This window comes from Myxocyprinus asiaticus, chromosome 50 (genome assembly GCF_019703515.2).
Source record: "Myxocyprinus asiaticus isolate MX2 ecotype Aquarium Trade chromosome 50, UBuf_Myxa_2, whole genome shotgun sequence".
Classification (NCBI taxonomy): Eukaryota; Metazoa; Chordata; class Actinopteri; order Cypriniformes; family Catostomidae; genus Myxocyprinus; species Myxocyprinus asiaticus.
In genome coordinates this window covers 23,867,551-23,891,899 of record NC_059393.1, presented here as the reverse complement: position 1 = coordinate 23,891,899, position 24,349 = coordinate 23,867,551, and the positions used below count along the sequence as shown (strand labels likewise).

Sequence of the window (24,349 nt, the reverse complement as noted above, 5' to 3'; positions counted from 1 at the left end):
AAGCCACGTGATAAGATGCACGGGTTGACTGTCTCAGATGTGGAGGCAACTGAGATTCGTCCTCTGCCACCCGGACAATATGCGACCATGAGGACTTAGAGTGCATTGGGAATTCCAAATTGGGAGAAGAAGGGGAAAAATCCCCCCCAAAAAAAAAGAAAAAAAAAAAACAACATATTTCAAATCAGCAATAAAATCTGACAATACTGGTATCATAAATTGTGCTTCTTTACCTCATATTACGAAAAAAAAAACAAAAAAAAAATTTATTTCCCGGTTTGCCATGCCTTGCCTAGAATCCAACAGACATTTGTTTGGTTCCCAGAACAGTTTTAAGGTACGGTTTTTGTTTTCCAGGAAAGTTCTTTACACAATGGTTCCCCTATCATTCCCATAACCTCTTATTTTCCATAACATTTCTGCAACCATGGGGCAACATCAATAAACAGACAAGTTTATCCATTGATAGATTATTTATTTATCCATTGTAATTATTATACTGTATAATCCTTAAAATCAACCACAACACATTTTGGAAGACTAATTTATCCTTTCTGCAACCCTGCTGTGATTCAACACTGAATGAGCCTTGACCCCTCATCCCCCCTGGAATCTACGCCCCCGATAATGCATACAAATCACATTTTTTGTAATAAATAAATAAATAATACAATTCTATATGTATCTAAAATGCTGTACAGTGCTGTACTTCTCAGTTATTGTTGTATATCAACCTCTCTGCCGTGTTTATTAAAAAAAAATTTGGTAATGAAAAAGAAAAAAATAAGCATTACAGGAACAGGAACTATATTCTAACGATAGGGAAAAGTTTGTTGGGAAGACAGTACCTTCTCATACTCTGAAAACCTACTGTTTCCTTTCAGCAGCATATACATAATCAAGACTAGATATCCATTACGATATTTAAGTTTTTTTGTTGGACTTAGGTCCAGTGGCGGAACTAGAGTTTTATACATGGGGTGGCCACTGCTACTTTTGGGGGTCCACACACACACACACACACACACACAATGTTGGGTTTCCATGTTTTATGGGGAATTTCCATAATGATTTTTATACTGTACAAACTGTATTTTCTATCCCCTAAACCTATCCATCACCTAAACCTAAAAAAATATGTAGTATGTATGATTTAGTACGATTTATAAGCTGTTTTTCTGGTAATGATAGTAATAACACACACACACAGTACTCACATAGTGGAAAGAATTGGGTCACTATGTGTCTACAAGTTGCATGAAGCAATGCACCCTTCATGCATAGTGCCCACTGTGCAACAATAAACTGAATCTTGATTTACAGATTATTCAAGCCATGAACTGTCCTTACACCAGGAGCTGTTGAAAGCACTTTTCCTAGTACCATGCTGAGTTCTGGGAAATGTTTTCAAACATGGCTGTACAGGACCCTCTTCTCTGGATCTAGAGATGTCTGAAATGCAAAATAAATCATATTATAATAATATAATGTTAAATAATGTGTCTTATCTCTATGGAAATGTATAATTAACGGATCCACAAGATTAGATACTAACAGCTGCTAACTACATTGTGTAGTTTAAAGTATAGGTCTGGCCTACCACTGGGTCCTTTTGGATCAGCAAATCTGGTGCTTGTTGCAGTTGGGAGGGGCTCAGTGACATCTCCTGGCAGCTCTGGCTCACTGTCTTGCTTAGAATCAGAGGTCACTGTGTCATCCCCTGATACATCTATCTATAAGACAAGAACCATTAGTGTATAATCACACTATAAATGCCACAGCCATCATCAACAACTACACACATGAACCAACATTTTAAAGGTCCAAACCTGTATGACTGACTTTCTCCTGCAGAACAGAGTTTTGGTTCCCATCAACAACCATAGTATAGAAAAAATAATAAAAAATACAATGGAAGTCGACAGGAACCCAAAACTATTTGGTTACCAACATGCTTCAAAATATCTTCTTTTGTGTTCTGCAGAGGAAGGTCATACAGGTTTGGAACGACATGAGGGTGAGTAAATGATGACTGAATTTCCATTTTTGGGTGAACTATCCTTTTAATCTGACAAACTCATCCTGAACTTGGCATGTGACTGACTGCCTGTGTCTGGTAGATGCTCTGACCTGTTGGTGGTCCTGAAGTCTGACCTGACTCTGACTAGCCTCAGCTAAGGAGCTGCTCTGGGGTCCGTTTGCACCTGATCTGCCTGTTTGAACTTCTTTAAAAAGAACTCTGATATCTCTCCCTTTCTTTTCATGTTTAATTGATCCTGTGCAAAAATATGACCGCCTATGGTTACATCTAATCATCCAATTACCAATATTTTTCAACAGTTCAACTACCAGTCTAAGTTACCAGTTTGATCATTGCTAGCCCTACTCTAAACTGAAGTAACTGAACTAGCTAATCGATTTCAAACTGCTAAATGTTAACTCGCTGAAGCTGTAGCCTACTTCTCCACATTATGTAAACATTTGTATACTGTAACTTACACACTGTACGATATATGCGTGTATTACTAGCACAGATGTAAGGATTGTTATGCTAAATTGTGAAACGATCTCTCTAATCTGATTAACTGGTAGCCTGTTGGAGCCTTATTAACTCACACAGCGTCTCATCAAATTTATTCAGCAAACAAACATGATGCTAAACCTCACAAACTAACTTCAAATATGACGTTTTCTTATTCTTCTGTATCTTGCAACCATATTCTGTCGTCCTCGGCTCGTCTTCCGTTTGAAAACTGCGCGCGCTGCCGGCGAACGTCACAAAAACAAAACTCTTCTTCTTCTTCTTCTTGTTTTACGGCGGCTCGCAGACACATAAGCGCATTACCGCCACCTATCATCCAAATGGACCATTGACACTCTACATGCAATCTCCTGATTTACCTTGCTCCACCAATCAACATACAATCACCCTTAATTCTTACACCCGAAAAAAAAAAAAACAAAAAAAAAAAAAACTCTTCTTCTGACAAGAGGTTACATGAGATGTCAATCAGCATCAGCAACTGCCAGTTATGTTGGGGTGGTACCCCTCTGGCTCCGCCATTGCTTAGGTCGGTTTAGCTGAAACTGATCGACAAACTCTTGAGACAACGGAGCAGATTACTGTACTTAATCTGATTGAACTGAACTCAACAATATGAAGACATTTTACTCTCTTCTCTTCTCATTTTTAACGTACGGTAAGTGGTTGAATTACGTTTAGGTTTACACTTTTGCTTTCGTTCTTGAAACAAGAAAAAAATGCATATTATCTAATTTTCTTTATTAGTGGAGTTTCTTAATTGACCAGTTTGATCGTTTTAGTTCTCTCCAACAATTACTACATGAATCTGTAAGTCAGTGATATTATTATTATTATTATTATTTTTTACATTTGATTTATCATCGTTTTTTATGTTTGTTGACGTCATGACTTTTCGCGTAGTTCAGAAATGCTGTAAAGTGAATTTTATATTTGACATTCGCGACAATACCCATTAAACTCTCACATTTTCAAGCCAAACCAACTTGGAAATGCATGAATTGGTCTTCTTTACCTAGCACAAAGCTGAATTTTATTAGCCTTATAAATCAATGAAACAATTTAACCATTTTATATTATGACATCACAACAAATATGAAATGTTCTTAAAAATATCCCTTTCATGACACAAGGTTCTGTCTGTGGAATTTACATTCTATATGTTTTCAAATAAATATAGTAGTGTAAATGTTTGTAATATTCTAATTCCATGAAACTCAATGACTGTTTGATCTAGAGACATGAAACCAACTGCAAAACACTCCGAATATTATTCTTTATATAGCACAAGACTTGTTTTTGGGAGTACATGTTCAGTACTTTTTAATAGATTTATAGGGATACAAATATCTGTATAAAAAGTACTGAACATAGTGGGGAGAGCACACATCCCTGGGGGGCACCAGTGTTGATTGTACAGGTGCTGGAAGTGAGTTTCCCCAGTCTCACTATCTGCTACCTGTCTGTCAGAAAGCTGGTAATCCACTGACAGATAGACATAGGAACAGAGAGTTGGTGTAATTTAGTCTGGAGTATAGCTGGGATGATGGTGTTGAAAGCCGAACTGAAGTCCACAGAAAGGATCCTAGCATATGTCCCTGGTCTGTCCAGATGTTGCAGCCATGTTGACTGCATCATCCACAGACCTGTTTGCTCGATAAGCAAATTGAAGGGGATCTAGAAAGGGTCCTGTGATGTCCTTCAGGTGGGCCAACACCAGTCTCTCAAATGATTTCATGACCACAGACATCAGGGCGAAAGGTCTGTAGTCATGTAATGATATGTACAAGATATTAACTGAATAAAAAGATACAAAATACTCACTTGATTTGCATAGACGCACACTATATAGTGAATGTTTGGAGCACAGTCGTAACAGCCGCTGAGTTCGGAACTGCATACTACTATACTACTCTTACTGTTTCTGCCATAGACAAATATGGCAGATGTAGTATGAATAGTATGGGTAGTATGCAATTCCGAACTCAGCCACCCTCTCATATCCGTTATGCAGCAGTCAAAACGGACCGTCCGAAACAATATCTACATCAATCTACATCAGTTCCGGGCGGACTTTCTGATAGTCTGGGTGATGTACTTGTGCTATCAGGGATGTTGACCAATGTTCTTAAGGGATATGCACTTTTCCTTTGTTGCAACTGGGGATATTTTAAGATGTTTTTTATATACATTTTAGATTATCAGAACACATACTGTAGGGGAACCTATGAAATGGTAATGAAATTACAGGCCTGCAATGTTGCAATTACTGTCATTTAGTCAGTCATGAAATTGCCAGAATATACGCTACTGGTCCTTCCTTTGTTAGCTGGACAGTTTGTTATAGCATTGTTGTAACATAACTGGTTTGAATTTTTTGTTAATTAAATACAACTAGATTGATAGGCCTGTTTATGCTACTTCTATGACCAGGAGGGAACCATGTGTAGCCTGAACAATCTACACAGCTGGCTTGGCTACACAAGCACAGAGATATTGAAAATAATTAGATTCACGAACTGTGTTAGCCTCAGTGTCCAGAATTCAACGTAGATTTTTCAAAGATCAAAGATGACATATTGTTGAGTGGAAAGGCACATCGATAAGTCTCCCTAATTGCATATGGATTGTGGGTCTGTTCCAAAACCTAGTGAACTGCCTCTGGAGGCAGTATTTTAAGACATCATAGGTGGACTTCCGACATGAAGGCTGTTCCAACTTAATTATGCTGCATCTGAAAGCCAAGCACACTACACGACTGATCGCAGACTGGGTGTATCAATTATGAGATGATTTGTCCTTGAAATTTCTTTATTTTGCTCCTGCTTTCCAGTGTATTGCTCTCCTCTAAGTCAGCTGCTTACCAGTAAAATGTATCAGTAAACAGCTTAACCAGCAGTGTTTTTGTATGAATATAGCTACTGGTCTCAGAACAGTTTGAAAAGGCACCTTATTTTCATCCTTCTCTACATACAGCCTCCTATGGCAGAATTGTCCAGATTTTGGACGCACCCATATTTCATTGGCTGTTGTTCATTGCCAATCTCTTGCTCATTTTACAGTCCATAGTGCGCACACCTGATGACTTCGGCCAAATTAAATAGGTTTTAAATCCATGGTAGCATCTGCGACTAGTCTGGGCAAGTCGCAGGAGTGCGCAGACTACACAACTGCCTGCGACGGGCAGGTGAGGGTTCGCCTGCAGAAAGTGACTTCATCGCGACCGTTGCCTGGAACTTGCAAGGCTCCATTTAGCGCGAGCGTTCACATGCCAATATTTAATTTGCAAAAACAGTGTGAAGGATGCAGAGAGTTATACAGGATACAGGGGATCTAGGAGCGTGTCGAATGGCTGTACATTGGTAGTGTGGGAAGTCCTTATACAGAGATCATATAGGCATGTTTTATGCAAATTATATACTGCTGGCACATGCTCCCTTATTTAGAATAGTTCAGATTCATTAACAGATGAACGAAGGTCGTACAAGCCTGGTGTGAATCCATTGAAAATTTTGCATGTGAATATTTTTTTGCACACATAAGTACACTTGTACACAAGTATTAATGAATGAGACCCAGTGGGTTTGGTTCAATCTTTTAAACGAAAAACTGTTATTGTTTGTTTTCCAGGTGTGTTTGGTGCTGAGAAAGTAGAGATGATGGAGGGAGATTCTGTCACTTTACCTACAGCAGTTACTGATATACAGAGCTATGATATTATACTGTGGACATTTGGATCTGAAAACACTCGCATAGCTCAAATTAATAGAGAGGCTAGTAAGATCTCTATTTATGATAATGTTCTTGATGGAAGATTCAGAGGTAAACTACAGCTGGATCAGCCTGGTTCTCTCACGATCACAGACGTCACAACTAAACACTCTGGATTTTACGAACTACAGATCATTGGTGAAGATAAGGTCTCAACCCAGAAATTCAGTGTTACTGTTTGTGGTGAGTAATAACGTTTTTACGATTTAAAATTGAAATTTAGATACAGTTGTGCTCAAAAGTTTGCATATCCTGGCAGAAATTGTGAAATTTTGGCATTGATTTTGAAAATATGACTGATCATATCATTTATTTAAGGATAGTGATCATATGAAGCCATTTATCATCATATAGTTGTTTGGCTCCTTTTTAAATCATAATGATAACAGAAATCACCCAAATGGCCCTGATCAAAAGTTTACATACCCTTGAAAGTTTGACCTTGTTACAGACACACAAGGTGACACACACAGGTTTAAATGGCAATTAAAGGTTAATTTCCCACACCTGTGGCTTTTTCAATTGCAGTTAGTGTCTGTGTATCAGTAGTCAGTGAGTTTGTTAGCTTTCACGTGGATGCACTGAGCAGGCTAGATACTGAGCCATGGGGAGCAGAAAAGAACTGTCAAAAGACCTGCGTAACAAGGTAATGGAACTTTATAAAGATGGAAAAGGATATAAAAAGATATCCAAAGCCTTGAAAATGCCAGTCAGTACTGTTCAATCACTTATTAAGAAGTGGAAAATTCGGGGATCTCTTGATACCAAGTCAAGGTCAGGTAGACCAAGAAAGACTTCAGCCACAACTGACAGAAGAATTGTTCGGGATACAAAGAAAAACCCACAGGTAACCTCGGGAGAAATACAGGCTGCTCTGGAAAAAGACAGTGTGGTTGTTTCAAGGAGCACAATACGACGATACTTGAACAAAAATGAGCTGCATGGTCGAGTTAATGTCAGTAAAGAAGCCTTTACTGCGCCAGTGCCACAAAAAAGCCTGGTTACAATATACCCGACAACACCTTGACACACCTCACAGCTTCTGGCACACTGTAATTTGGAGTGACGAGACCAAAATAGAGCTTTATGGTCACAACCATAAGCGCTATGTTTGGAGAGGGGTCAACAAGGCCTATAGTGAAAAGAATACCATCCCCACTGTGAAGCATGGTGGTGGCTCACTGATGTTTTGGGGGTGTGTGAGCTCTAAATGTATGGGGAATCTTGTGAAAATTGATGGCAAGATGAATGCAGCATGTTATCAGAAAATACTGGCAGGCAATTTGCATTCTTCTGCACGAAAGCTGCACATGGGACGCACTTGGACTTTCCAGCACGACAATGACCCTAAGCACAAGGCCAAGTTGACCCTCCAGTGGTTACAGCAGAAAAAGGTGAAGGTTCTGGAGTGGCCATCACAGTCTCCTGACCTTAATATCATCGAGCCACTCTGGGGAGATCTCAAACGCGCGGTTCATGCAAGATGACCAAAGACTTTGCATGACCTGGAGGCATTTTGCCAAGACGAATGGGCAGCTATACCACCTGCAAGAATTTGGGGCCTCATAGACAAGTATTACAAAAGACTGCACACTGTCATTGATGCTAAAGGGGGCAATACACAGTATTAAGAACTAAGGGTATACAGACTTTTGAACAGGGGTCATTTCATTTTTTTCTTTGTTGCCATGTTTTGTTTTATGATTGTGCCATTCTGTTATAACCTACAGTTGAATATGAATCCCATAAGAAATAAAAGAAATGTGTTTTGTCTGCTAACTCATGTTTTCTTTAAAAATGGTACATATATTACCAATTCTTCAAGGGTATGCAAACTTTTGAGCACAACTGTGTACCATCCACAAATGGCAAAATTCTATTTATATCTTAAGAAACAGTTTTAAAGAATTACAATTTTAAAATAAGAGAAAAGTAATTATTATTAATAATATAATTTACATTTACATTTAGTCATTAAATAGTCACTTTTATACAAAGAGACTTAGAAAATGAGGAACATAAGCAATTCATCACACAAAAGCCAACAATATCTGCAGTATAAATTCTAATCGTAGCTTGAGTAGTGCAGAAGTTACAGCAAAAGAAAGACGAAGAAAGAAAAAGATCATTATTATTGTTATTATCATTTTTATAAATATAGAATGCAAGTGCTTTATGTTTGTGGACTGATTAAGTGATCATGAAAGAGATGTGTCTTCAGCTGTTTTTTTAATGTTGAGAAGGTCTCAACAGATTGGATGGGGGTTGGAAGCGCATTCCACCACTGAGGAACAGAGAATGTGAATAATCTGGGGAGTGACTTTGTCAAAGCCATGAGTTGGATGCAGACAGCTACAGGTAGCCAGTGGAGTGAAATCAAGATTGGATTGACGTGAGCACTCTGGTTGATTGAAGACCAGATGCACTGCTTGTTCTGGACCAACTGCAGTGGCATAATTGTGCTAGTGTGGAGGCCAGCCAACAGGACACTGCAGTAGTCAAATCTTGATATGACAAGAGCTTGGACCAGGAGCTGCGTAGCACATTCAGACTGGAAAGGTCAGATATTCTTGATGTTGTAAAGCGCATACCTGCAAGACTGGGTGGTTGTTGAGATGTGTCCAGTGAAGTTTAGCTGGCCATCAAACACCACTCCCGTTTTTCTGGCTGTTCTGGTTGGTGTTAGTATTGTTAAACCCAGATGAATTGTGAGGTTATTGTCAACAGATGGGTTGGCAGGGAATACCAGAAGTTCTGTCTTGGCAAGGTTAAGCTGAAGGTGGTGTTCCTTCATCCAGGCTTAAATATCTGAAAGGCAGGCTGGAATACAAGTTGAGGCGGTGGGATTGTCAGGCTGGAACGACAGGTGGAGCTGTGTATCATCTGTGAAGCAGTGGTAGGAAAAACCATGTGCCTTAATGATTGGTCTGAGTAATGTTGTGTAGACTGAGAAGAGGAGGGGTCCAAGCATTGATCCTTGAGGAACACCAGTAGACACCTTGAAGGATCTGCTTATGAGATACGACTCCAAACAGCCAAGCGCGGTTCCAGTGATGCCCAGGTCGGAGAGGGTGTACAGGAGGACCTGGTGGTTCACTTTGTCAAAGGCAGCAGACAAGTCAAGGAGGATGAGGATTAGAGTTAGCTCTTGCGAGTCACTGGGTTTCATTTACTGACAGGAGACCTGTCTCTGTGGAATGTCCTTTTTTGAAACCACGTAGATTGATGACTGTTAGGTAGGTTGTTCTGATAAAAGTATACAGCTGGTTAAATGCAACCCTCACAAGAGTTTTTGCCTGGAAAGGTAGGAAAGGACTAGTTTGTTGTTATTGAACTCTGTGGGGTTATGTGTTTGTTTTTTGAGCAGTAGGATTACCCGAGCCTTGTTGAATGAGTTGGGAAAGGTTCCAGTTGTAAGGAATGTGTTGATGATGTGTGTGAATGTGGGCAAGAGTGGTGGAGAGGCAGCTTGCAGAAGATGATAAGAAACAGGGTCAAGAGGACAGGTAGTAGGACAGTTAGAAAGAAGAACTTAATTTTATTTTAAATATTTAATTATATATAGCCCTAGTATATATAATTAAATATCTGTGTAAACATTTATATTATTACTGTATATTATACTGTATATACAGTGGCATGCAAAAGTTTGGGCACCCCTGGTCAAAATGTCTGTTGCTGTGAATAGTTAAGTGAGTAGAAGATGAACTGATCTCCAAAAGGCATAAAGTTAAAGATGAAACATTCTTTTCAACATTTTAAGCAATATTAGTGTATTATTTATATTTTGTACAATTTTAGAGTGAGAAAAGGAAAGGAGCACCATGCAAAAGTTTGGGCACCCCAAGAGATTTGAGCTCTCAGATAACTTTTATCAAGGTCTCAGACATTAATTAGCTTGTTAGGGCTATGGCTTGTTCACAATCATCGTTTGGAAAGACCAGGTAATGCAAATTTCAAAGCTTTATACATACTCTGACTTCTCAAATCTTGTCCCAACAATCAGCAGCCATGGGCTCCTCTAAGCAGCTGTCTAGCACTCATTAGTGTTCGTAGTGTAATTAAGAAATGGCAGTTAACAGGAATGGTGGAGTTCAAGTTGAGGTCTGGTAGACCAAGAAAACTTTCAGAGAGAACTCCTCGTAGGATTGTTAGAAAGGCAAATCAAAACCCCTGTTTGACTGCAAAAGACATTAAGGAAGATTTTGTAGACTCTGGAGTAGTGGTGCACTGTTCTACTGTGCAGCGACACCTTCACAAATATGACCTTCGTAGAAGAGTCATGAGAAAAAAACCTTTCCTGCATCCTCACCACAAATTTCAGAAGTTTGCAAATGAACATCTAAACAAGCCTGATGCATTTTGGAAACAAGTCCTGCAGACTGATGAAGTTAAAATTGAACTTTTTGGCCGCAATGAGCAAAAGGTATGTTTGGAGAAAAAAGGGTGCAGAATTTCATGAAAAGAACACCTCTCCAACTGTTAAGCACGGGGTGGATCGTTCATGCTTTGGGCTTGTGTTGATGCCAGTGGCACAGGGGAACATTTCACTGGTAGAGAATGGATTAAATTAAATTCCAGCAAATTCTGGAAGCAAACATCATAATGTAAAGATACCATCTGTAAAAAAGCTAAAGATGAAAATAGGACTGCTTCTACAACAGGATAATGATCCTAAACACACCTCAAAATCCACAATGGACTACCTCAAGAGGCACAAGCTGAAGGTTTTGCCATGGCCCTCACAGTCCCATGACCTAAACATCATCGAAAATCTGTGGATAGACCTCAAAAGAGCAGTGCATGTAAGACGGCCCAAGAATCTCACAGAACTAGAAGCCTTTTGCAAGGAAGAATAGTCGCGAAAATCCCCCAAACAAAAATTGAAAGACACTTAGCTGGCTACAAAAAGCTCTTACAAGCTCTTGTGATACTCGCCAGGGGGTGTTACTAAGTACAGACCATGCAGGGTGCCCAAACTTTTGCTTCGGACCCTTTTACTTTTTTGTTATTTTGAAACTGTAAAAGATGAATATAAAAAAGTAAAATTGCTTAAAATATTAAAGAAATTTGTCATTTAACTTTAAGTCTTTTGGAAATCAGGCCAACTTTTGCTCGCTTAGCTATTCACAGCAACAGAAATTTTGATCAGGGGTGCCCAAACTTTTGCATGCCACTGTTGCTGCTTGTTTTATAATGTGTGTTTTATTGTTTGCCATAATTTTCTGTCTGAATTAACTATATCACAGAAAGAAATGCTCTTACATTGCTATAAAATACTGCAAAAAACTTCAGGGGTCAGTTAGAACCAAAATAACAAACACTGCTTATGCTAATTTAAGGAAAGCTTTAACAAATTTTGGTTCTTGCTTATTTGTTGTTGGTGACCTAAATCAAGGTCTGTAAAATATTTCTTGCAGATTCTTTCATTTTCACATATTTTTAAGCCCCCTGTGTATCTACCAAGCAATCATAATTCTTGAAATATCATGCATGGCTTCTCAGATAAGATATATTTTGGAAATAATGGAAATAATACATACACTTCAGGGGGCTGAAAAATATGAATATGTTCAGTTTATTGTTTAATGTCACCCTAATTGAGATATTCATTATTGTCAAGCCAGATAAATACTGTTCTGCTTGTTTCAGCCTCCTATGATTTAGCAAAATACAACTTTGGTTGAACACTTTTCTTTCTGCTTGGTAGAACGTTCTAGTTGGTAACCCTTGTTTCACAATAGGAACATGTATACACTATTGGACTCAGCAGCCCTCTTACCCTAATCCTGACCTGGTTGGGAGTTGTTGCAGCCATAATATTTATAAATAAAATTTTACAGGTTTTTTTGCTTTCTACTGTTTTCCAGCTCGTCTGCCCGTTCCTGTCATCATCAGAGACTCTTCTCAATGTTCTTCAAGCTCTAAATGTGTGTTGGTGTGTTCAGTGGTGAATGTGACACAGGTGACTCTCTCCTGGTACAAAGGAAACAGTTTATTCTCCTCCATCAGTGTGTCTGATCTCAACAGCAGTCTCTCTCTACATCTGGAGGTGGAATATCAGGAGAACAACATCTACAGCTGTGTGATCAACAATCCCATCAGAAACCAGACTAAACATCTCAACATTAATGAAGTCTGTCAGACGTGTTCAGGTACATCAGTGGTGATATTAATGTCAGGATTGGTTATTTATTAAACCGACCTGTTACTTACCTGTAGATGCTGTTCAAAACACATACATAACCCATCATCATAATAAAGAAGATTTTCCTTCGTGTAGCCAATCCATTGTATATACTGAATTGATTGAACCTTTAAAATGAGTCACATTGCTGTTACTTTATAGTGTGTTATAGGTCAAACTGGCAGAACTAACTAATGACTGTCTCTCTTTTATCAATTACAGATTTGGTCGTACATACAGTTATAAAAGTGGTGATATTTGTTGGTGTTCTGCTGGTCGTGGCTGTAGCTGCTGGTGTGATTTACTATCGTCACAGGAACTCTAGACGAGCAGAACGAGATGGCAAGTATTACATACAGCTGGTATAATAAGGAAAATATGAGCTTTATTTGGCAAAAGAAGAGTGTAGCAGTGTAACATTTTAAATAATAATAATAAAATAACTTTCTCTTTAGTCACAAGTGGGAAAGTACTTAATTGATCTACTTCATTGTATAATTAAGTGATTATTTTTCAACAGAAAAAATACTTGGAGAACAACTGATTCTACTGCAAAGGGACGCTGGTAAGTAAGATATACAATATACACTATAATGTGTGTTTCTTTAAAGGTCCACTCAGTCACTTTTTTGTTTGTGTCATCTTGGACTTACAGTGACACCTAGTGGCATGGATGCAGCATTATTCAAAATCAACAATTTTAAGTTACAGATGCCATTGTAAAAATGTACTATTGACAGTCAGCAATGATTTATTTAATCCATGAGTGAAAATGTCCAATAACAAGACTGAGTTACTGAGATTATCCGAGTAGTATTCAGCTGATCATGTGATTCTAACATGGCCGCCCCTATGTGTGGACCCTCTCCATGTAGAATAAAACAGCTTTTATAAGGTTCCTGATATGACTAGAGTCCTCATCTCATGTGAGTGCTCATAATTTTATATATGTGTTTCAAAATTACAATTCATTGCTTTAGAAGTACACATTTTTTAATGAGGAAAAAAATGACTGCGTGCACCTTTAACTTTGGGCAATCCAGCCCTGTGAATTTCTAGAAATAAAATCCTGTTAAAACATTTTTCACACTCTCATTAGTTAATATAGTATGTACTGTACATGCAACACTGGAATTCTGTGGTGGAAATGACGCTGATGGAAACGACATTTGTAATGTTTTTTAAATTGTTTAAAATGTTATTTTTTTGTGGTCATATAAAACATTTTATTTATCCTAAATACACACAATTAAATAATATTTTCATGCTTTTTGCATAATTTGGCAAAAATACATGTTGATTCCATGATATTCACCTCAATCCGGGTGGTGGAGGACAAGTCTCAGTTGCCTCCGCTTCTGAGACGTCAATCCGTGCATCTTATCACGTGACTCGTTGTGCACGACACCGCGGAGACTCACAGCATGTGGAGGCTCATGCTACTCTCCACGATCCACGCACAACTCACCACACGCCCCATTGAGAGCGATAACCACTAATCGCGACCACGAGGAAGTTACCCCATGTGACTCTACTCTCCCTAGCAACCGGGCCAATTTGGTTGCTTAGGAGACCTGGCTGGATTCACTCAGCACGCCCTGGATTCGAACTCACGACTCCAGGGGTGGTAGTCAGCGTCAATACTCGCTGAACTACCCAGGCCCTAATCTCAAGCACTTTTGTCAAATTGGTTAACAAGTACACTAACTTTTGGAGAGAAAAAAAAAATGTATTAGGGAAAAATTGTTTGGTATTGTCAGATATGAAAGTGCCTACAAGCCAATAAAAAACAACTGCTTGTTGTTGCTTTTTTTAAGAAAAAGGAGGGATGAATCAAATTTTTATTTTATTTTTTAATGTTGGTAATCAACGTTATGCCACAAATTCTGTTGAATAAGCTTAACTTGTATTGAACCCAGAATATTCCTTTAAATGAAAGAACCAACAGAGGCATATCATCCCGAAATCATATATTGGGTCTTGTGCAGACAGTTTCTAAAGAACAGGCATCTACATTTTAATAGTGTTTATCTGCAGACAGATTGTGTTATATAATGTATTATCTGACAGCATATACGTTCAATACGTCTGTGGAACTTTTCTGTATTTTCTCCAGGTGTTTCAGGCGCGCAGAGAGATGGAGTTAGAAAAGTGGACGTGATGGAGGGAGTTCCTGTCACTCTTAACTCTAAAGTTACTGAGCTTCAGGAAAATGATGTGATAATGTGGAAGTTTGGAGTATTAGACAATAACACAACCCCATACATCACCATAGCTGCACTGAATAAACAGAACAATGAGGAGTTTTTGCTTGATGGTGATGGGGAAGCCAGTCTGCAGCTGAACCATGAGACTGGAGATCTCTCCATTGAGAACATCAGAACCAAACACTCTGGACTTTATCTACTTCACATTAGTGGCAGCAATATCATTTTCAAATCATTCTTTGTTACTGTCCAAGGTGAGTAACACTCTGATATTGACTGAAACTTACATTGAAGTGAACAAACTTTGGTGTTCCAACTTTACAAAACATTCTCAAAGAATTTCATTGTAAAATAAGAGAGACATTAAAGGAAATATTTTATAAATATTATTTAACTTTATATTAAATTACATTTTAATATATCTGACAGGAAACGTGTATTTGTTTAATTCAAAGTACTGCGTGGAGTAATTGTTCCTGTTTGTTCTCCATGTTTGTCTGGTGCTGATACAGGTGAAGGGAAGTCAGTATCAGTGATGGAGGGAGGTTCTGTCACTCTACACACTGATCTTACTGAAATACAGAGACATGGTGTGATCATTTGGAAATTTGGACCAACAGACACTAAAATAGCTCAAATCTGTGCAAAGAAAAATAAAGGTTTGGTATATAATGGTGATGATAGGAGATTCAGTGATAAACTGCAGTTGAACGAGCAGACTGGAGATCTCACCATTAACAACATAAAGACTGAACACTCTGGACTTTATACTCTACAAACTAGAAACACACCACAGGCAAACAAGAAGTTCATAGTTACTGTCAGTGGTGAGTAGTGCCAGTCTTTCAGTGGAATCTTGATAATGAATAATCATGATCATTCCATATAAAAAAAAACTGTAAAAACACCCAAATGGGACCATATTTTTTTTTTTTATGTTTTGCTGTGTGATTGTGTAGTTTAGGGATGCAACAATTGATTGGCCACTGATTGCGATCAGCTGGTTAAATCTGAGCAAGAGACAATTTAAGCAATTATGCTCACTCCCAGACAGAAATAACAGTTGAACCTTCAATAACAGCACTACATCTTCACGCAGTTGCTTCATAATTCGTGATATGCATTACAACAAAAATGGCCAAGACAGTAAACAAATCATAAATACTGCTTATTTCTCACTAAAGCGCTTTTGCAGCTTTAAATTGATATACACTATATTGCCAAAAGTATTCGCTCATCTGCCTTTAGACGCATATGAACTTAAGTGACATCCCATTCTTAATCCATAGGGTTTAATATGACGTCAGCCCACCCTTTGCAGCTATAACAGCTTCAACTCTTCTGGGAAGGCTTTCCACAAGGTTTAGGAGTGTGTTTATGGGAATTTTTGACCATTCTTCCAGAAGCGCATTTGTGAGGTCAGACACTGATGTTGGACGAGAAGGCCTGGCTCACAGTCTTCGCTCTAATTCATCCCAAAGGTGCTCTTGTCGGGTTGAGGTCAGGACTCTGTGCAGGCCAGTCAAGTTCTTCCACACCAAACTCGCTCATCCATGTCTTTATGGACCTTGCTTTGTGCACTGGTGCGCAGTCATGTTGGAACAGGAAGGGGCCATCCCCAAACTGTTCCCACAAAGTTGGGAGCATGGAATTGTCCAAAATCTCTTGGTATGCTGAAGCATTCAGAGTTCCTTTCACTGGAACTAAGGGGCCAAGCCCAGCTCCTGAAAAACAACCCCACACCATAATCCCCCCTCCACCAAACTTCACAGTTGGCACAATGCAGTCAGACAAGTACCGTTCTCATGGCAACCGCCAAACCCAGACTCGTCCATCAGATTGCCAGATGGAGAAGCGTGATTCGTCACTCCAGAGAACGCATCTCCACTGCTCTAGAGTCCAGTGGCGGCGTGCTTTACACCACTGCATCCGACACTTTGCATTGCACTTGGTGATGTATGGCTTGGATGCAGCTGCTCGGCCATGGAAACCCATTCCATGAAGCTCTCTACGCACTGTTCTTGAGCTAATCTGAAGGCCACTTGAACTTTGGAGGTCTGTAGCGATTGACTCTGCAGAAAGTTGGCGACCTTTGCGCACTATGCGCCTCAGCATCCGCTGACCCCGCTCTGTCATTTTACGTGGCCTACCACTTCGTGGCTTAGTTGCTGTCATTCCCAATCGCTCCCACTTTGTTATAATACCGCTGACAATTGATTGTGGAATGTTTAGTAATATGAAATTTCACGACTGGACTTGTTGCACAGGTGGCATCCTATCACAGTACCACGCTGGAATTCACTGAGCTCCTGGGAGCAGCCCATTCTTTCACAAATGTTTGTAGAAGCAGTCTGCATGCCTAGGTGCTTCATTTTATACACCTGTGGCCATGGAAGTGATTGGAACACCTGAATTCAATTATTTGGATGGGTGAGCGAATACTTTTGGCAATATAGTGTATATAGTGGAGTGGTGGCAGCGTAGTGGGCTAAAGCACATAACTGGTAATCAGGTTGCTGGTTCAATCCCCACAGCCACCACCATTGTGTCCTTGAGCAATGCACTTAACTCCAGGTTGCACTGGGGGTATTGTATTTGTAATAAGTAGGTCTGTAAGTCACTTTGGATAAAAGCATCTTCCAAATGCATAAATGTAAATATATTTCTTTTTTTATGTACCTCTGCTCTGTGTGGCACTTTCACAGTGTTTACTGGTTATCAGTATGCCAAAATGATGTTTGATAGAGGCAACTGAACTATTCAGAACAGTTTTGAATTCAAATACATGTTAGCATTTCACAATTAATGCAATTTTTCTATGCGAGGTATTAACATATGACTTCAGCAAATAACTTGTAATAGTGTGGAAAGGGGCACTTTTAAAATAAATATCGGTGATCAGTATCTGCCTCAAATTTCCTGATTGGTGCACCACTAGTTGTAGCATGAACATTATTTTTTTCTCTTGTTTTATTCACTATGATTGTTTTATGTTTGCTTACAGAATCCACAGAAAACAGAGGGAATGAGTCAGGGGGGGTAAACTCACATTTGATGAGTCAAGATGCCCCCATCAGCACTCGTTTATAGTGACTGTGTTACATTATCGCAGTCTCTAAAAAATCTCTAACAAGGCTCTAAAAATCCCCTGGAAAAATGAGCTAACTGTGAAAATTAAGAGTATAAATGCAGCGTTCCCACAAGCAGAAAGAGACCAAAAATGTGTGGGAGCTCCAAACCCCCAGCAAAGATATGCAGAACTGCTAACCTTTCCCTAACCTAATCCTAAGTGTGTGGAAGTGTCATCCCCTTTTGGAGCTGGCCCCTACTGGAGTAACTCAACACCCTTCTGGAGTTACTCCACCCATTTTTGGATTTTTTTCAATGAAACTGCTCAATGAGGACTTAAAAATATTTGAGACATTATAATAATTGTATTTATTTATCACATGTCATACATTTGCACATATACAGTGAAATTCTTCTTTTTCACATATCCCAGCCAAGCTGGGGTCAGAGTGCAGGGTCAGCCATGATACAGCACCCCTGGAGCAGATAGGGTCAAGGGCCTTGCTCAAGGGCCCAACAGTGGCATCTTGGCAGTGCTGGGGCTTGAACCCCCAACCTTCTGGTCAGTAACCCAGAGCCTTAACCGCTGAGCCACCACCAGCATCATTTTCTATTAAGCTGCTTTAAAAACAATATGTACTGTGAAAAGCTCTATACAAATAAAAATGACTTGATTTGTAGGTGTTAAAACAAGTACAATATGTAACATTATACAATAGTTAGTTCCAGTCCTCGAATCTCATTGGACAAGCGGCGTTTCAAGAGTGCTGATAGTCCAGAAGCACTGGGACACTTCAGTATTTGTCTCACTCCTCATTTCCATGTTCATGGTTTCCATTTAGTGGTCAGGATTTTGTCTCTTTGTTAATTTTGATTTCGTTCAGTTACCATTTCTGGGGATTACTACATCTTTATGCCAACAGCTGGCTACAAATGATAGTGTCTTTCATGTTACAAGAGAGTCGTTGACCACATTTACATGCACTTAAGAAAACGGTTTATTCCAAGGTTTTTGCAGAAAGCAGCGTTCCGATGCATCATGTAAACAAGAACACTGATGTCCTTTTGCTGTTTAAAGAAGTAAGAGAAGGCGGTTTAACGCACCTGGGTTTCTCTCAGAGACCGCAGCTTATTGTGGTCATGTAAATGCATAAGTGGCATTGTTACAGGTTTTTGAGGAGTGCACATGCGTGAAACAGACAGGGATAACAAATGACATAGGATAAAGCCCAACAGCAAGTCAACAAATTGGAAAGAATTCAACGTTTCTCGGAGTACAGTGGGAAAAGCACATACGTTATAAGCTATACCCGTTTATACACACCAATGTGAAATATTGGCTATTAGGGGCCCTCCAGCAGCCACGGGCCCCAGCCAGTGCATTAATGCTGCCCTGACTGAAACAATAGAAGTGAATGACAACGATTCGTTCTAAAACATATTCTTTAAGAACAAAAAAACACTGGTTCAAACCAAAGAAAGCAGTGAAAGAGTGGAGTTGAGCTTAATGCTTTGGCATCTTTTAGAACTATTTTCGCTGTTGGAGAAGAAATGCATGAACTACCTGGCCAAGTGTTGTCTAAAAAGTTATTAATTATTATTTACTTGTTTGTTGAACTGTTGTATAAAGGCAGTTTTACACTCACAATTGTGCTGTTGTTCAGTTATATTTCATGTCTTGAATATTTAGATATGTTTTATATATATATATATATATATATATATATATATGTAATATTTTAACTGATAATAAAATGGGCATTCGAGTATGTGAATGTCTGTGTGTGGTGGTTGTGTGAATATACATATTTTTGGATATTGCATTCATATAACATAAATATGACATAACTAAACTTTCAATATTATTTGAAGCGTTTTTATGGAATGAAAGGAACCATCAGAACAACTTTAAATCATCAGAATATATATATCACTTTTTAAAGTGGCCCATTCAGGCGATGGGGGTAGATACAATGGGCTAGCATTTTTTCATAAAATAATACGGTTACTTCAGCATTTTGTATTACAGTATATCCACCTTTTTCCTGAACCTGGAAGTATTTCACCATTTACAGCTAAAGCCTGTTTCCATTTTTCCAGTCTCCAATGTTTTCACTCGCATCTATGTATGTTTTTAGCAGATAATGTGATTTTTTAAAACAATTGCTTATTGGGTTTTTTCAAAGTTTAAAACTATGTTTAACATGAAACATTGTTCTAAAAACACAACGCTTATGACTAGAGACATTGAAAACCAGTGGAACGTGATGCAACCAAAGTGAGAGTGAATGGTTTAGTCTGACATATTGCCAGACAGTGTGCCATGGCTATTACCCAAAACTACAGTTCATTCATATCGTAAAGTCTGACAAGCAGCAAACGCAAAGGGCCATAAAAATTGCACAACGTGCACAGTAGCTGAAGCATCACAGTAGAGTAGCCTCACTCTTCCGACTGATCTTCTAAAAGAAGGGTACAATTTGATAAAATGGTATTTTAGTGGGATTTACATAGCTTATATCAGTGAACATGGGATCTGTACAGATGTACAGTGTTATGAAGATAATGAAAGATTAGAGGCAGTCTGCAGCTGGACAATAACACTGGATCTCTTACTATCAAAAACATCATTAACCAACATCAGTCCTGATCATAACTACCAAATATTCATTCATTTTCAGGATTTTAACCCTTTAAATGCCAGTTTGTTTATATAATGCCACTGTTGTTTTTTTACACACACACAAATTTCTCAATACACACAAATAAAACACACTCTGACATCGATACCAGCACACCCACACAATTTTAGCTGCATCATTTTTACAACTGGCCTGCAGTGCTCTATAATACAGCAAACAGAAAATAGGGAAAAAGCTTGTATTTGCTCCATAGGCTAAATGGCGCCATCTGGTGGAAAATATAAACAATTAAAATTTTGTAGCCAGGGCACCGGAATGAAAACATAATATCATAGAATTCATGATTTTATGCTTTAATGGCACTGGGATCAAATATTGCAGTTTTAATGGGTTTCAATGGGGACATTTTTGTCCTGAAGGTCCTGAGTGTAACTATTTTGTGTACACAGTGTATTATAGATGCATTATAGGAACTGAAGTTGACATATCAAAATTCCCCCTTTGACAAAATTAATGCCATTGGCATTAACAGACAAAATGATCGAGAAAACAAAAATGAAAAAGACAAAAATGTCCAGAAGGTCACACAAGGGTTAACTGTCTTTGTATTTCCAACAGGCTTGATTGATGAGAGAGATGAAGTAAAACAACTGTTTGTGATGGAGGGAGATTGTCTCTCTCCACATACAGGTGCTATAAAAACACAAGATGATTTGGTAGTGTAGCATTTTAATGACATTCAGATATCTGAAATCAGTGAAGATCCCAGTGATGCCAGATGTGAAGTGTGATGAAGGTACTGAAATATTAAGAGACAATTTATTACATTTACTTTGTTTATACTGCTCTTTCTAAAGTGTCGAGCTGTAGTCCCCTTTATGACACATAGCATTAATTTAAAAATAATGATTGTGATACTGTACAAGTGATACAAGTCAGATATTGATATATAATTCACAACAAGAACAACAACAAAAATCTGCAATCTTTTATTTTATTTTAAATTGTAGCATCAGTGCAATGATTCTCCCTTTCTAACTTTTTCTGTTTTGAAGAATCAACAGAAAACAGGAAATGACTCAGAGGGGAAACATCATTTATTTGTAAAGAGATCCTAAAGGAATCTATATGTAAGAGAGAGAGAGAGAGAGAGAGAGAGCTCTAATGACGAAATCTAAGTACCTAAAGACTTCTTTCTTTTACAGACTTTTACTCAAACTTAAAAAAAAATATTCAACCACAACTCTGCAGTATTTCTTTTCAATAAGCTCTAATTTTTTTTATAAGATATTATTTAAAGGGTCAGTTCATCCCAAAATGAAAATTAGCTTATTTACTCACCCTCATGTCATCCCAGATGTGTATGACTTTCTTTCTTCTGCAGAACACAAATGAAGATTTTTAGAAGAATATCTCAGCTCTGTAGGTACATACAATGCAAGTGAATGGTGATCAGAACTTTGTAGCTCCAAAAAAGCACATAAAGGCAGCATATAAAGAATTTATAAGACTCCAGTGGTTTAATCCATGTCTTCAGAAGTGATATGATAGGTGTGGGTGAGAAACAGATCAACATTTATGTCCTTTTTTACTCTAAATCTCCACTTTAACTTTCACTTTCAGATGTGAAAGTGAAACTAAACAGGCACCACATGTGACTTTTCGATGCAAAAGTGAAAGTGGAGATTTAGAGTGAAAAAGGACTTAAATATTGATATCATGTCGCTTCAGAAGATAAGGATTTAACCACTGGAGTTGTATGGATTACTTTTATGTTTCCTTTATGTGATTTTTGGAGCTACAAAGGTCTGGTCACCATTTACTTGCATTATATGGACCTGCAGAGCAGAGATATTCTTCTAAAAATCTTCATTTGTGTTCTGCAGAAGAAAGAAAGTTCTACACATCTGGGATGGCATGAGAGTGAGTAAATGATGAGAGAATGTTCATTTTTGGGTGAACTATCCCTTTAAGGGGGCTCTGGAATTTACTCTCATAAAAACATGCAATCCTCTCAAACGTTCAGCTTACTCAAAGTTAACTTACCATGTTTGGTTGCTAAAAGCACTTCTCAGGACTTAGCGTACAGACACAAAATGTATTATTATTTTTTACAAACTGCCTCACTTTCTGATGGAGGAATGTACTGTATCATTTGTGCCATATGGGCAGGGAGAAATCTGATGTAAAGTTGCCTGGTAAAGATGTTATTGATGATAGTTGAGAGAGTCCTGCCACTTGAAGGCGAGTTCTTTAGAAGTGTTCTGCACAACTGAACAACTTCCTGTCTGTGTTTTCAGGCCAATTGTGAAAAGCCACAGAGAGACAGATCAGAACTACATCGCTAGACCACATGGACAGGAGAAACAAAATATTGATAAAATACTATATGCGTTGCATTTATTACATTTAAACAACACCAGTACAAAGTGCTTCTAAGGATTAGGGTTTGGGTTGTAAGTAAATACTAGATACTGCCATGTTTTACTGTGAAAGGGATAGTTAACGGGGGAAAAAATCTGATGTAATTTACTCACCATCATGTAGCTTCAAACCTGAATAAGTTTCTTTCTAACAACTCTCTCTTCTTCATGTTCCACAGAAGAAAACAGTCAAACAGGTTTGGAACAACTTTGCACATGACACAATTTTGTGCACAACACAATTGCCACACTGTTTCTCCCCAATACTTTTAGAAGATTTGATAGAATAATGCAATGTAAAGTGGACAACAGTACAAATAAATAGTCCAGACTAACACAAGCTGTGAATGTGAAGGGTTAATAAATCTGTATCTAGCGGTAGAGTGTAATAAGGGACGGTTGGCCCTGTGGTTCGCCCGTCCTGTCTCGTCACTTCAGTACGGCTCATGTGTCAGGAAATACGTTTGTATTTGTTAATATGTATATGTATATGTATTTGTTAATATATATAAATATGTTTGCCAAGTAGGAAATCACCCCACAAAGTCTGGGACCTTTCTCAACTTCCTAATCTTTGCTAGTTAAATGCTGTGTTGAAGTACTCTGCAGTTCTCTCTTTCACCGACGATTACGCATGTTGTGGAGGCGGGGCTATTCAAATGAACACCCTATTGTGATGTCACAGTGAAGCAGATTTCAAAACACAGTTTCTGCCGAGTGGAAACAAGAAATGCTCTTTTTGGGTTGGAGAGGAAGTTTTGAGTTCTGAAGCTTACAGCATGCTTTTTATTGTACAATGACCTCCTACATATCAAAATATCAAGGAAAATTTGATTCCTTGTGACATGACCCATTTTTAAACTGAAGTACTTTTTCTGTGTTAAAATACTTTCTCTTATCCCAGCTTAATATACAGAGACAACTATAGGTAAGCCATTCATAGGTTAGTTCTCTTAAAAACTGTAAAAACACTGTGTACCTGTGGTGCTATAAATATTCCTCTGTTTGTTTTGAGCGACCCGTCCAGCCCGAAACAACAACACAGACTCGACCAATGGTGTGATTTGGGGGCGGGTCTATCTGTTTGTTTGATCAACGGCAGATGGGGTGTATTATTCAGATGGCTGTTTGAAAACGTTGTTTATTTTTGTGATTTGTTCGATGGTGCTAGTGGCAAAGAAATTACATCAGCTTTAAGATATGCAGTAGTGTGGATTGAGAAGGCTTATATAACTCATACATACTTTTGTGATGCTTATCTCCCCAATTTGGCATACCCAATTCCCAATGCGCTCTAATACTCACCTCAATCCGGGTGGCGGAGGACGAATCTCAGTTGCCTTCGCATCTGAGACCGCCAATCCATGCATCTTATCACGTGGCTTGTTGAGCGCGTTACCGTGGAGACATATCGTGTGTGAAGGCTTCACGCTATTCTCCGCGGCATCCACCACAACTCACCACACGCCCCATTGAGAGCAAACCACATTATAGCGACCATGAGGAGG

General features: G+C 38.6%; 1 protein-coding gene and 1 long non-coding RNA gene across 2 annotated transcripts in view; one reads left to right on the top strand and one right to left on the bottom strand.

The window, feature by feature from the left end:
- Positions 1–24,349, top strand: part of LOC127438919 (uncharacterized) — a 67,285-nt gene that overhangs the window by 11,012 nt on the left and 31,924 nt on the right. The window contains exons 4-8 of the mRNA XM_051694824.1: positions 12,366–12,468; positions 12,717–12,842; positions 13,021–13,065; positions 14,617–14,961; positions 15,220–15,381. Coding sequence (XP_051550784.1) covers positions 12,366–12,468; positions 12,717–12,842; positions 13,021–13,065; positions 14,617–14,961; positions 15,220–15,381 — 781 coding nt within the window. The remainder of the gene's footprint in view (positions 1–12,365; positions 12,469–12,716; positions 12,843–13,020; positions 13,066–14,616; positions 14,962–15,219; positions 15,382–24,349) is intronic.
- On the bottom strand, positions 479–3,139 carry LOC127439225 (uncharacterized). The gene is made up of 3 exons (XR_007896884.1): positions 2,676–3,139; positions 1,601–1,733; positions 479–1,452 (listed from the first exon to the last, which is right to left on the bottom strand). It is a non-coding gene; the product is annotated as an uncharacterized LOC127439225 (long non-coding RNA).